This window comes from Zalophus californianus, chromosome 8 (genome assembly GCF_009762305.2).
Source record: "Zalophus californianus isolate mZalCal1 chromosome 8, mZalCal1.pri.v2, whole genome shotgun sequence".
In the NCBI taxonomy this organism is placed as follows: domain Eukaryota; kingdom Metazoa; phylum Chordata; class Mammalia; order Carnivora; family Otariidae; genus Zalophus; species Zalophus californianus.
Genome location: NC_045602.1, coordinates 139,891,913 through 139,905,121, shown reverse-complemented (window position 1 = coordinate 139,905,121; position 13,209 = coordinate 139,891,913). Strand labels below are relative to the sequence as shown.

The 13,209-nt window shown below is 63.4% G+C and overlaps 1 protein-coding gene across 19 annotated transcripts in view; it reads left to right on the top strand.

The window, feature by feature from the left end:
• Window positions 1–11,706, top strand: part of KCNQ2 (potassium voltage-gated channel subfamily Q member 2) — a 54,145-nt gene extending 42,439 nt beyond the window's left edge. For 9 of the 19 annotated variants that reach the window (XM_027622377.2, XM_027622374.2, XM_027622380.2 and 6 more), the window contains 3 exons: window positions 2,035–2,142; window positions 5,355–5,478; window positions 5,861–11,706. In XM_027622377.2, the coding sequence (XP_027478178.1) occupies window positions 2,035–2,142; window positions 5,355–5,478; window positions 5,861–6,565 (937 nt within the window). In that variant the 3' untranslated portion in view covers window positions 6,566–11,706. The remainder of the gene's footprint in view (window positions 1–2,034; window positions 2,143–5,354; window positions 5,479–5,860) is intronic. The other 10 variants (XM_027622385.2, XM_027622371.2, XM_027622384.2 and 7 more) reach the window with 3 other exon arrangements.
• Window positions 11,707–13,209: the final 1,503 nt, after the last annotated feature.

Genomic DNA, 13,209 nt, shown 5'->3' with positions numbered 1-13,209 from the left:
GCCCCAGTGTGGTGGTGTCCCTCAGGGGCAGCACAGGGGTGGGGTTCAGCGTGGGGAGCCACACGCTGCCCCCCCGAGAAGGGGGACGGTGGACAGGGCTGTGGGGACACGGTGGTCGGCCCTACCTGCTGCCGCCTCCGGGCTGTTCCTCTCTGGCCCCACACCGGCCCTACGTGGGCGTCCTGCTGTGTCCTCATGTGGCCTGTTTGTTGGAATATTTCTGTTGTCTCTCCCTTCTTGCCCCCTGCCCCTGCTACAGTGGGCAAGTGTGTGTGTGTGTGCGCATTCACAGGCATGCACGTGCACACATGTGTCCTGTGGATGCACACGTGTGCACACGTGTATTGTGCGAGTGCACACACGTGTTCGGGTATCTGGTTACACGCATGTGCATACACGTTATGCATGTGTGTGGTGTGTGCATGTGCCTCTGTGTGTGCTGTGCCATGTGTGCATGTATGTGTGAGCCGGCACACTTGTGTGCGTGTGTGTTGGGGATGGGATAGTTCTCAGGAGATGAGGTTGCAGGTTCGTGACCCCCATCAGGAAGCAGTGACACTACATGGGGACACAGAGGCTTGTCCGCGTCCCTGCCTCACGGGGGGCTCCCCACTCCCCCAGCAGGAAGTGGGACTGGGACACACGTCTGAGGCCCGATGATGGCTGGGCGCACACTGCTTTGCTTGTGTGCAGCCGTGTGTGTGTGAGGACAGGCTTGTTCACTCCAGGACTTAGCTGCACACCATGTACAGGCGTGTACACGTGTGCACACAGGACGTGTCCACTCCCGTGTGCATGCACATGCTGGCACATGCATGGGCACACACGCGCACAGTACATGCACGGACACACAGACGCATGGAACGCACACGGATGCACATGCGTGGACACACACATGCACATGCGTGGACACACGGACACACGTACACACACAGCTACACTCAGCTTCATGCCACATACAAGCATTCTCTACCTCCGTAACACACACGTACCGCAAATACACACGTGCTCAGAGGTGCGTACACTCTGCCACATCCAAAACAGTATGTGCATGCATGTGTGTTTGTGGGGCCTGTGAGGGGGCCACGGGGCTGTTGTTATGGGTCTCTCCTGAAGTGGGTCCCATGGTTCTGCCCGCCAACGCTCCCTCCCCTGCCCAGGGTCCCTCAAACTGGGCTGCTGCAGGCTGTCTGCCCCAGAAGCCTGGGCCCTGGCTGGGAGAAGGTCTGGACGGTCAGGGGACAATCCTATAGGGGTCAGCCCAGTGCCTGAGTAGTGTAGTCCTCATTCTGGGGAAGTCAGTGTGCGCCTGCCTTGGGGTGCTTCCCCAGTCCTGCAGTGGAACACCCAGGAAGGGTCCCTCTGGGCCCAAAGCTGCTCCTGTGGGGGGGGGAGCCGGGGGCGGTGACCCCTTCCTCCACACAGGCTAAGGCTAGGAAGCCAATTGCTCACTGTCCTCCCCAGAGCATCGGCTAGACCTACGCTGTGCGTCTGAACAGATCTGTGTGAGTATGTGAACGAATATGTGCACACACAAGCAATTGTGTGCAAGGGTGCAAGCCCGTGTGTGTGCACGTGTGTGTGTGTGCTCACTCACAGATGTGCGTGTGAGAGAGCAGGTGCAGTGTCTTGGCTGCTGGGCCTGCTCCCACATCTCTCTCACGGAGGCTGATTTTGTTCACCAGGCTCTTCTGTCCTAAACTTTCCTTCTCCCTCCCTTTCTGTCTGGAAAAGCAACCCAAATGGGCCACCCCAAGGAGCCGGGGTGCTCTGCCCCTCGCCAGCAGAGCCGCACGGTTGTCCTTTGTGGCGGCTCCCGTGCACACACCTGCTCGCCCGGGCAGGCCTGGGCCCAGCCGTGAGGCGGCAGCTCCCCGGTCCCGCGCTCGCCTGCACACGGGACAGATCGGGCGCCGCCCCAGCCAGGCGGGCATGGCGGCCACTGCACTCCATGTGCAGCATCCCTCAGCCAACTCCCCTTCCGTGCTCTTCACGATGCATTTGCTGGTGTCTCTTTTCTTGTTCACTCGCCAGGATAGATATGATTGTGGGCCCCCCACCCCCTTCAACTCCCCGGCACAAGAAGTACCCCACCAAAGGACCCACGGCCCCTCCGAGAGAGTCACCCCAGTATTCACCTAGGTCAGGATGCCAACCCTCTCCCGCCTTGTCTCTGTGGAATGGCCAGCCCCCTTCGCCCCAGGCCACATGACGGCAACACCTGCCCTGCATCTCCCCACAGAGCAGCAATGGGGGGAAGGCTGCGCCCCGTGGGCCCCGGGTGGGCGGTGTCAGGGTGGCCTTGAGCTGCTCCTCTTGGCAGGGTCTGGGGAAGCTTGCCATGGGGGGCTCCTTTCCGTAGACATCCCGAGTGACGTCTGCCCGGGGGGTGCTTCTTGGGCAGAAGCAGAGGGGTGCCACCTTGAGGATCAGATGTGTTCAGAGCCGCAGGGCTCCATGGCTGGCAGGGTCCTTCCCGCCCCAGCCCCTCCAGGGCTCTCCCCTGACGCCCTCACCTCAGTGGGGCTGACCTGGGCGGCTCCATGGATCTGAGCAGGTCCTGTTGCTTCTCTTGCCTTTGAACTGTCGTGAAGAATAAATAGGAATGTCCCTGCCAGGCGCCCGGCAACGGGCGAGGCTCCCAGGGAATGCCCGAGAATTTTGGAGCTTTATTTCCGGCCATCAGAATTAGCACCACCGAAGCCGGTCCCGGTTGACCGACAGTTAGGTGGTGAGTTAGCAGAAGTAGCTTCTGTAGTGATGAATTCAAGCTTCAGGGCCTTTCTGCCTTCCTGGGGAGATTCAGATGACTTTTGTGACCTGTGCCCCTTGGCCAGGTCTGGTCAGCTGGGGGAGAGCAGAGCCCCTGGGGCAGGGAGGAGGGCGAGGGCAGAGGGGCCCAAGAGCATCCCAGAAGCCAGCAGGGATGCTGGCAACTGGGTCCAAGCTGGCTGGTGGAGGGACTGGTGTGTTTGACCCATCCTCCCCGTGTGCCGGGATTTCTGCACATGAGGCTGAGGGTCAACACACTGGACATCTCAACCCAGTGGCTCTTCCATGAGAAAGGAGTCCCTGGGGGAGAAGGCCTGACCCAGGGCAGCCTCAGCGTTTGCTGGTTCGTGTTCTCCAGCCTTGAGATTCAAGCCCACCCTTCTGGGCGCTGCTGCAGGGGCGGCAGTTGGGTCCTCAGAGTCATGAGCCGGGACGGTCCTGCAGCCCTCAGGGCCCCCAGGCATCTGGACCACCGTAGCCAGAGGACACACAGTCACACAGAAGGGGCCGGAAGGACAGTGTGGGCACATGGGGGGTTAAACCTGACTCCTCCGCCTGAGGCCTAGGGGAGGGATGGCCCAGGCCCCTTGGAGGGCCCTTTCCCAAGCCCCCGCCCGCAGCAGCTCCAGGCTCCCAGGGGGACCAGCCAGGCAGGTGGCCCGTCATGTGGCAGGGGTGAAGGCGCTGAGCACCTGTGCCTGGACTGTGTGGACACTTGGAAACACCAGAGAACCCTTCCCCCTCTCCATTCTCCACTGGCGTCTGCTTGGAGCCCGAGGGTCCCCCGCTGTCCCCTATCGCTCCTTGTCCTTGGTGCATGAGGCAAGCATGCAGCTCCATAGAGCATGAGGCTGCACCATGGCTGACGCAAGTCCCAACCCCTCTTCTGCTTCATGCAACAGAAAGAAAAAGCCACCCCGGAGCCCCACTCCCCACCAGAGGCAAACAGGGCGGCCTGTGGGTGAGGAAGGACGCCGAGACCTGGCCCCGGCCGGCTCACAGGGCGCCTGCCAGGATGTGGGAGCCGTGCCCTCCTGCACTCTGAAACTTGAGGAGGGCCTTGTGCTTGAGGCTCCTGGCCAGAGACAGGCGGGGGCTACCTGGCCTCAGCTGGGGGGGGGAGAGTGGCTGACCCAGCGGCTTGTGGACAGCCAGGGTCTTTGTTTCTGAGCTCCCACGAAACGTGCGGGTCTCTGGAGCGGCGCGTTAGGAGGCCACACCGCCGCGGTGGCCCTTCCTGCTGTGCAGGACCGAGCTGCGGTCCCCCTCCCACATAGAAACCTCCTTTGCCTCTTATCCACGGCCTCTTTGAGACGAGCTCAGCAGCGTTCCGCACCCCGCACCTGCGTTCACACAGCACACGTGTGCACACGTGCTTACACGCACACGCACAGCAAACACATAGCTCACACACACAGCAGGCACACACAGCTCACGCGCACACGCACAGCAGGCACACAGCTCACACGCACACGCGCAGCAGGCACACACAGCTCACGTGCTCACATGCAGCAGGCACACAGCTCACACGCACACGCGCAGCAGGCACACACAGCTCACGTGCTCACATGCAGCAGGCACACAGCTCACGTGCACACGCGCAGCAGGCACACACAGCTCACGTGCCCACGCACAGCAGGCACACACGGCTCACACGTGCACACGCGCAGCAGGCACACACGGCTCACACGTGCACACGCGCAGCAGGCACACACAGCTCACGTGCTCACGTGCAGCAGGCACACAGCTCACGTGCACACGCGCAGCAGGCACACACAGCTCACGTGCTCACATGCAGCAGGCACACAGCTCACGTGCACACGCGCAGCAGGCACACACAGCTCACGTGCCCACGCGCAGCAGGCACACACGGCTCACACATGCACACGCGCAGCAGGCACACACGGCTCACACGTGCACACGCGCAGCAGGCACACACAGCTCACGTGCTCACGTGCAGCAGGCACACAGCTCACGTGCACACGCGCAGCAGGCACACACAGCTCACACGTGCCCACGCACAGCAGGCACACACAGCTCACGTGCACACGTGCAGCAAGCACACACAGACTCCCCCTGGTTGGCAGTGGCTCTGTCTGCCCCCTCCGTGGTGCGTTGGCGGTTTCCTGTGTTGGTCCGTGCCCCTCCCCCGTCCGGTGTGCATGGAGGTGTGGCTCTGGTCATCTGCTTCTGTTCCTGCCACACACGTGGCACTCTGCCCTCCCCAGACCCCCGTTGGGCTGAGGACCACGTGGCACATTGTGTAGGAGTAAAGCTCAGAGGTGGGGGCAGGGCACGGGGGAGGGGAGCTGAGGGGCGCGTGGTCCCCATCCCTCCACTTTACTCCTTGCTAATGTGCCAGCCTGCTGGAACGGAACGGGAGCCCCTCAGGTTCAGAGAGCAGGGCGAGACCAGGTGCCCCACGTCCACCTGTCCTGGCACCCTGCTGCCCCCCCAGTCGGCTCTGGGCTCAGCCTGGAGCCTGGATCTGGGGGGCCGTGGCCTGGCCCAGGAGGAGAGGGCCACGGGCCCCGCCGCGCCCACCCGAGCTCATTCTGGGGGGTGGGGTCTCTTCCCGGCAGAGTGGACCAGATCGTGGGGCGGGGCCCAGCGATCACCGACAAGGACCGCACCAAGGGCCCGGCTGAGGCAGAGCTGCCCGAGGACCCCAGCATGATGGGCCGGCTGGGGAAGGTGGAGAAGCAGGTAGGAGGGGCCGAGACGGACCCTGCAGGCGGGTCCTGGAGCTCCAGGGTGGGCCACAGCCCTCTCCTGGGAGCCGGTCCTCAGGGGCCATGCACAAGTCCCTGCACTCGGGGTCTGCTTCTGGGAGGCAAGGAAAGGAGCCGTGGGGTTTACCCGAAGGGGCCACACACTCTGATGGGTGGGGTCAGAGGCTGAGCTCCTGCTGCGTTTGCTTCCCACTGCTTCCATACCTCTGTGGGGAGCAACCTGGAGTCCTTGCTCCTCTGGGGAACAGCCCAGGGTCCCCCCACCTACCGGGAGCAGCCCGGGCCCCCCCCGACGAGCAGCCCGGGGTCCCCGCCTCTGGAGAGCGCCAGGCCTGGTCCAGCAGCTCCCCTTGCAGGTCTTGTCCATGGAGAAGAAGCTGGATTTCCTGGTGAGCATCTATATGCAGCGCATGGGCATCCCCCCGACGGAGACGGAGGCCTACTTTGGGGCCAAGGAGCCAGAACCAGCGCCGCCATACCACAGCCCCGAGGACAGCCGGGAGCACGGAGACAGGAACGGCTGCATCATCAAGCTCATCCGCTCTGCCAGTTCTGGGGGCCAGAAGAACTTCTCGGCGCCTCCGGCCGGGCCCCCAGCCCAGTGCCCACCCTCCACCTCATGGCAACAGCAATGCCACGCACGCCAGGGCCACGGCACCTCCCCCGTGGGGGACCACGGCTCGCTGGTGAGGATCCCGCCCCCGCCCGCCCACGAGCGGTCGCTGTCGGCCTACAGCGGGGGCAATAGGGCCAGCACGGAGTTCCCGAGGCACGAGGGCGCCCTGCGGGACAGTGACACGTCCATCTCCATCCCGTCTGTGGACCATGAGGAGCTGGAGCGTTCCTTCAGCGGCTTCAGCATCTCCCAGTCCAAGGAGAACCTGGACGCGCTCAACAGCTGCTACGCGGCCGTGGCACCCTGCGCCACAGTCAGACCCTACATCGCGGAGGGCGAGTCAGACACGGACTCTGACCTCTGCACCCCGTGCGGGCCCCCGCCGCGCTCTGCCACTGGGGAGGGCCCTTTTGGCGACGTGGGCTGGGCCGGGCCCCGGAAATGAGGCTGCCCGCCGGCCTCTCCCTGACTCTTGGCCTTCCAGGTTTGCAGATGGGACTCTCCGGGACCCTGTCCTTAGAGCGACACAGGTGGGGGGGCTTGTGCGAGGCGACGGGCGGGCGGGGGGCTCCTTGGTCTCACGCGCTGCAGGCTGACAAGAGATCTCTTTTAACAAGGGGCAGCCAGGCCGGCTGTGCCCACTGAGACCGTTGGCCCGGGTGTGAGCGGGGGTGACGGCTGAGGACAGACCCCTGCCGGTAGGGGGGAGGCGTGGGGTCAAGGAGCAGGGCCCGGTGAGGGTGGCACCTAGGAGCACAGGATGGGTGGCCTTGAGGCCTGGTGGGGAGGGAGTCTGGGCCTGTGGCTACGGCGGCAGGAGGTGCGCTGGCCCCTGGGGCGTGGCTTGCCCAGGGCGTGTCCCTCCGTCCCTGCCCCTGCTAGTCCACGCAGGGCAGGCAGGCATGACGGGCGACCTTCCAGAGAGCTGCTGGTCAGCGCCATCTTCCCCCAACCCCGGGTTCCGAGCCAGTCCCAAGTCCAGGACGCTGGCCTGGAGAGAAGACGGTGGGGCCTCAGGACCTACCAGCATTGGCTCCTGGGGGGAGGGGCTGCTTCACAGTCTTCTGGAGGAGGGTCCTTGGAGGCTCCCCCAGCCACAGGAGATCTGGGGATGGGCACCCCCGTGTTCGAGCTGTTCTGCTCAGGCTTGGCACCAGCCACCAGGCCACGGCCAGCACTGAAATGGAGACCCGTGTGCAGGGAGCGTGCTGGGTGGCTGGGGGCATCCCCTGGGCTGGGATCCCGTTTCCGGGTCCCAGAGCCAGGTGGGTTGTGGTGACCAGGTTCGCATGTTGTCTTTCACTGGGGGCCCTGCCTACTGGTCCCTCATTGGTGCCTCGGCAGGACCCAGGGCTAGATGATGATGCTCTAACTCCTGGGAAAAGCCTTCAAAGCCCCTCAAGGGTTGGTGAGGTTCCCTCCCTCTGCGGAGCTGACACAGCTCTATCCTGTAGGAAGGAAACCTCTGTGTCCCCACTAGGGCTGACCGTCCGCCGCCCTGCTCTCCACTGACCAGTCCCTTGGCTGTGACTTCTTAGGAGTCAAGGATGCCCATCTCCACCCTGGGCCTCAGGGAGCAGGGCCCCCATCTCTCCTGTGGTATAGGCACCTCAACCCCAGGGACAGCAGCTTTGGGATCTGTCTTCTGGGCCCTCAGCAGTCGGTGTGTGGGGGCATCTGGCATTGGGAACCGTAAGTCTGGGTGCCTGATGCCCTCTCTGAGGCAGTGACCTCTGGTGCACTAGAGCTGGGTGCAGTGAGGCCCGCTACGGAATGACTTCCCCAGAAAACTAGCTCCTGGGACAGCCCTGTTGTGACTTGGACCAGAAGTGGTCAGTGGGAGAGTCGGGCCTGTCCTCTGGGAAGGGCGTGGAGGGCTGTATCTGAGGGTCCTGGGCTCCGGGCTTGGGGTCCTGGTGCTTAGAGGGCCTTGGGGAGTGATGCCTGCCCCCTCCCCTTGCCAGGACACCCCGGGTCCTGCCGTGGGCAGCTCCTTGCATGATGGGCAGCCAGAGGCTGGGCCGGCCTGTGCTTGCCCAGAGTGGGAGGCCGCAGGCTCAGAGTTGGGAACCGCTGCTCATGTCAGGGCCCCAGCACGAGGATGTCCCCCTTCCTAGCCTCCAGGAAGGGCAGGTGTGGAAGTAAGTGGCCCCGTGGCCTGGAAGGGAGGGCACACTGGCTTTTCCTCACACTGATGAACCTCGTTCCTAAGGGCAGTGTTTCTCTGGCCTTGGGCCTCACAGTGATGAGAAAAGTCCCTGCCCGTGCAGATAACGTGGGTCCCTGGTGTGGCCTGTGTGTTGTGGTCCTCCTATCCCTGCCTCCCTCTGGGCTCAGCCCCCTTCACCCTCCCACCATGGGGGACTCTGGCTGCAGGCCCCCGGGCAGGGCATGAGTCACGGGGTAGCATGGCCACATCTGTCCCCAGCTCTGGCCAGCCTTGCTCGAGGCCCTGGAAGAGTTAGAGCCGTGGTGCCAGCAACAGGGACCCCTCCCCTGTCGGGGGCTTCAGGCCCTGGGAAGAGGGGCCCTTTGTCCCCACAGAAAGACTGCTGTCCCACACACTCCCTGTGCCGTGCGCCCCTGGAGGCTGAGGAGCTGGCCTCGGATGGGCAGGAGGGGTCTCCCAGGCTGCAGCTGGGGGGACAGGCTAGCCCGCCGGCAGGTCCTGCATCCATGAGAGGGTGTGAGGTCTCCTGCGTGGAGTCTCTGACCCCTTGGAAGGGAGGCTGGTCTAGGGCCACAGTTTGGGGGGATGGAGTTGTAGAGACACCTTCTTGGGATGCGCGGACCCAGGCCTGAGCAGTGTGCGTCCCTGCCCTGGGGCCCCGCTTTCGGAGAAGAACAGCAGGAGGACGCTTCCACGGAACGTGTGTGGGGCGTGTGTGTGATGCGAGTGTGGGTCAGGGCAGTTGTCACCCCTTGGCAGGTGCAGCAAAGATTTCCTAAGACCAGGGTTGGGCTGGGGTCTGCCCCCCCACAAGCCCACACTCCTGTGCTCACATTCAGCTCACACATGTGCACACACGTGCGCGCGCACACACACTTGCCGTCATGTGTGCACACACACTGCGTTCCTGATGTCGGTGGCCCTTCGTCTGATCTCTGTCTGGGTCTGCCCACTTTAAGTCCCAAGGAATGAGCAACTTTGAGTGACAGGTGGCCCTTGGCTGGGGTTCTGCTGGCCCAGCAGCTGTCCAGAGCCTCTGGTCAGCTGGATGCCATGACATGGCTTGGACCGGGGAGGTCCGGGTGTCTAGTTGTGACCCTGGGGCCCTGGCCAGCTCCCTCTGCCCTTCTTGGCCATGTGGGTGTTGCCCCCTCCCTCCCTGGCATGTTGTGGCCCCACATCTCCCCCTTGTCCACGTAAACTCATGAGCCGTGGCCGCACTAGGTTCCCTGGAGGACGGAGGGGCCCTGGCCACGTGGCAGAAGCTCCCCCTGGCCTGCCCACCCTGCCCCTCCCTATGGGAGGCCAGGTGTTCCCCTCCTCTGTGAGCACTGGCCTCAAGCCCCTGTTTGGAGGCTCTGGGACCCCACGCTGCAGGGGCTGCTCTGTAGAAGCCTAGCAGGAGGCGTCGGGACGCGCCTCGCGGCCAGCCCTAGTTCCCCAGCCCAGAGCGCATGTGTCAGCCAGGCAGGGTCGGTGTCTTTAACATGGTGGTTTAGTTTAACCGACCTTTTCCCCTCGTACTAGGCTGGAGTCCCCTGGTGGTCACGGATTCAACACATTAACACAGGAGAGAAGGGGGCGGCATCCTCTCTTCCGCCGGCCCCCACATTTGGGGGGTACTCCGTACAGCAGGTGCCCCCCCGCCTATGCTGTTTGTGGATGGAATCGGCCCTGAGACGTTTCTAGATGCTTCTTGAAGCCCAGAGGTGTGGACGGCCCCTGGGAGGCCTCTGTAGAAATGCTGATGTTTGTATCTATTTCATATTCCCTGAATTGTAAATAATGTACAGAGCGGAGGGTGCTCGTCCCTGATGTCACGCTGCAAGACCAGAGTGACAACACAGCGTCCCACCCTCTGATGTCACGAGCCCTTGAAATAAACATGGTGTGCAGAGGGACGGTCTGACAGCCCATGGAGGGTTTGGGGGCAACCCAGCAGGGTGGCTGAGTCCCGAGCAGCCAGTGGGGCTCCGTGCCCCTGGTGCCCCCCAGTGCTCACTGGCTCAGAATCAGACGTGCCCTTCCCTGACCGATGCCGTCCTGAGTGGTCCTCAGCTGCCTTCCGTGACCCCGGAGTGGATCTTCAGGCCACCTGCTTGGATGGACCGATCCTGGGTGAGGGGCAGGAGGGCCGGGTGGGGCCCAGAAGTAATGGGCTGCCTACTTCTAGCACCCAGGGGAGGCTGTGTGCCGTCCCAGGCTCCGCTGGGCCCCTGCCAAGCACTAAGTAGGAGGGACAACCAGGGAGAGCTTCCTGAAGGAGGCGGTGTGGTTGGGACTGGGGGCTTGCTCCTCTCTTCTATCCAAGAGACCCGGGAAAGCCAGCTGCCCAGGCCAGGACACTGGGTAGCCCCTGGAGCGTGCGCGAGTGGGGGCCACGGTTCTCTGGATATGCCATCTTGTGGGGGGTCGGGGCTGACAGCAGATCCCAGGAGGAGATGTTGGAGGGAGAGCGGCTTTAGCAAACAGGGTAGAGAGAGCGAGGAAGACACGCTCCCTGGCAGGTGAGACCCTCCGTCAACTGCTCAGAGGTATCCGGGGTGTTGGAGGAGCTGGGTGGGCTTTTGGACAGATGTGTGCGTGTCCCTGGCTGGCAGAGGACGCCAGGGAGACCCTGGGGATCACCCAGGTCGGGTGCAGGGGGAGGGGGCCCTGAGGGGGGTGGCCTCAACCCCGGGCCCCCCACACCACACGCCCAACTCTGGCCGGGTTTCATAATGTCTTGCCTTAATGCACGTTGACGGAAATTCACCGAGGTCGCCCCAGGCCCCCGGCGTCTCCCGGCCCTGCACCGGACCCTGCCTCCTCCTGGTCCGCGGGACCAGCGCCATGGACGGATGCAGAGCAGGCAGCGGACCTGGAACTGGCCTTGCGCCCGCCGGGGCTCTAGGCGCGGCTCCAGGCGGTGCGTCCGCCGGGACCCTTCTCACCCCGTCCTGCGCCCACCCTTGCCGTTCGCCGCCCCGCGGACCCCGTCTGCGCTGTTGCCTTGGTCGTCTGCACTTTGTTCATGCTCCAAAGAATTCTTCATGATGCCTTCCGTACTGACGTACACTTCCAACCACGTGTATGCGTCCTGCACCATAGCCGCCGGGCCTTTCTGTTTTCGTGAATGTGTTACCACCGCACACTTGACCCTCGACTCGCGCATTGTCCGTTTTCTAGGGATAGACGCCCAGGGAATGAACTCTAGTTTTGTACGGACCAGCCGAGATGATAACTTGTTCAACTCACTGTCCGGTTCACACTTGTCCCCAAGAACAGGGCCCAGCCCGGGTTTGCCCAGCGACTTCAGGGGTGGAATCTGGCAGCAGGGACGCATGTGAAAAGTTCCGGAAATTTCTACTGCCACGGGGACCTGTTTGGAAGCCCAGTGGACCTGTGCACTTAGTAAAACACAGTGATTCAACCTGCACGATGTGTGGCCTCTTTCGTCTTGCACGCCGTCCCTGGGGCCTGGGGCCCTGTCTCGGGGAGTGCGCGCCCGGGGCAGCGACGTGTACTGTCCAGGGTCAAGGCCTGGGGCTCTGTCAGTGTCCTTTGCTGCCAGAATGAAGGACCACACACCGGTGGCTCCAACAGTAGAAACTCATGCTCGCTCACCCCGGGCTCTGGCCTGAGTCTGCTGGGGCTCCTGCCGGGGGGCTTCCCTCTGCCCTCAGGAGTACCCGGCATCCGGGGAAGAGAGCCACTGGCCAGGCTGGCGAGCCCTCTGGTCCGGTGCTCGGGCCCAGTTCCTGGGCGTCAGCTCCGTGCACGTGGGTCCTGTGCAGACGCAGACCGTGCTGCTGGCGCTCGGCTTGGGGCCCTGCTGTCCTTGGCGCTGTCCGTCCACCACGCCTCATCCCCCCACCCCAGCCGCTGCACAGGCCCAGCCGGCTGAGGTGCTGGAGGTTGGGGTGGACACGGCCGTCCTATCTCCCGCCCTGTAGTGGCCTGGGTGAGGGCCCAGCTGCTGTCAGGTCAGAGATGCTGTGAATGTTTCCAGCCATGCTGCCCCCTGCCTTCTGGAATTTTCTACCCTGCTGGACCATCCCTGGGGGTCAGCTGAGCAGCAAGAGCAGTAAGCAGGGGCCTGAGACGCAGCACCCTGTCCTGGGTGGGTGCCCAGACTTGCTGACCTCGGTGGGGCTCAAGGCTCGCGGTCCCCTTGGCCCTCTGGCAGGCCTGGCCACCAACTAGAGGCTTTCGTGCTGCAACACTTCCAGAAAGTTCTGGGCTGGGCTGCCTGGGTTTTGGGGAGAACTGCCCCAGGCTCGAGGTACAGCCGGGCTCCTATCTGCAGGCCTGGGGTTGGCTGCTGAGGTCATCTCTGTGCCCCTCAGCACTGACCCAGCTCCTGCCGTGTCCCTTGCCCGGCTGTGCTGGTGCCAAGAGGCCATGGGCCCTGGAGCCGTCCCAGGAAGCCCGAAGCCTGCACTGCATGGCCCTGGGGCGCCTGGACCAGCACAATCCACCCTGCCCAGATTTCTCTGCAGCTCTGGGGGTGCTGGTGAGTGACCCCGGCCCAGGGGTGCTCAAGGGGGGCCTGGCACTGCCCCTCTGCACTATGTGGACGAGGCTGTACAGGGAGGCAGTAACCCACCTCTATCCCCCTCCATGGCCACAAGAGAAGGTCATCATCTGCTTGCATTCCGTGGTCCTGGAGTGGTTGCCTTATTTCTCCGTGCCGAGAAATTTGTCTCCGGTTCTCTAGAATTGTCACCTAGGATTAGGTTTAGTCTTGGCTGTGATTAACAGAGAAGCCCTAAATAACCATGGGTTCAACAGAATAGACTCATATTTGTCTCTGATGGCCTACACGTCCAGAGGGAAGCTATCTGGACTAGTGTGGCAGATGGACCTATGGGGTTAGGGACCCAGGACCCTCCTGATTTGTTTCTCTGCTCTACATGACTTTCTCCTCAGGGTCATCT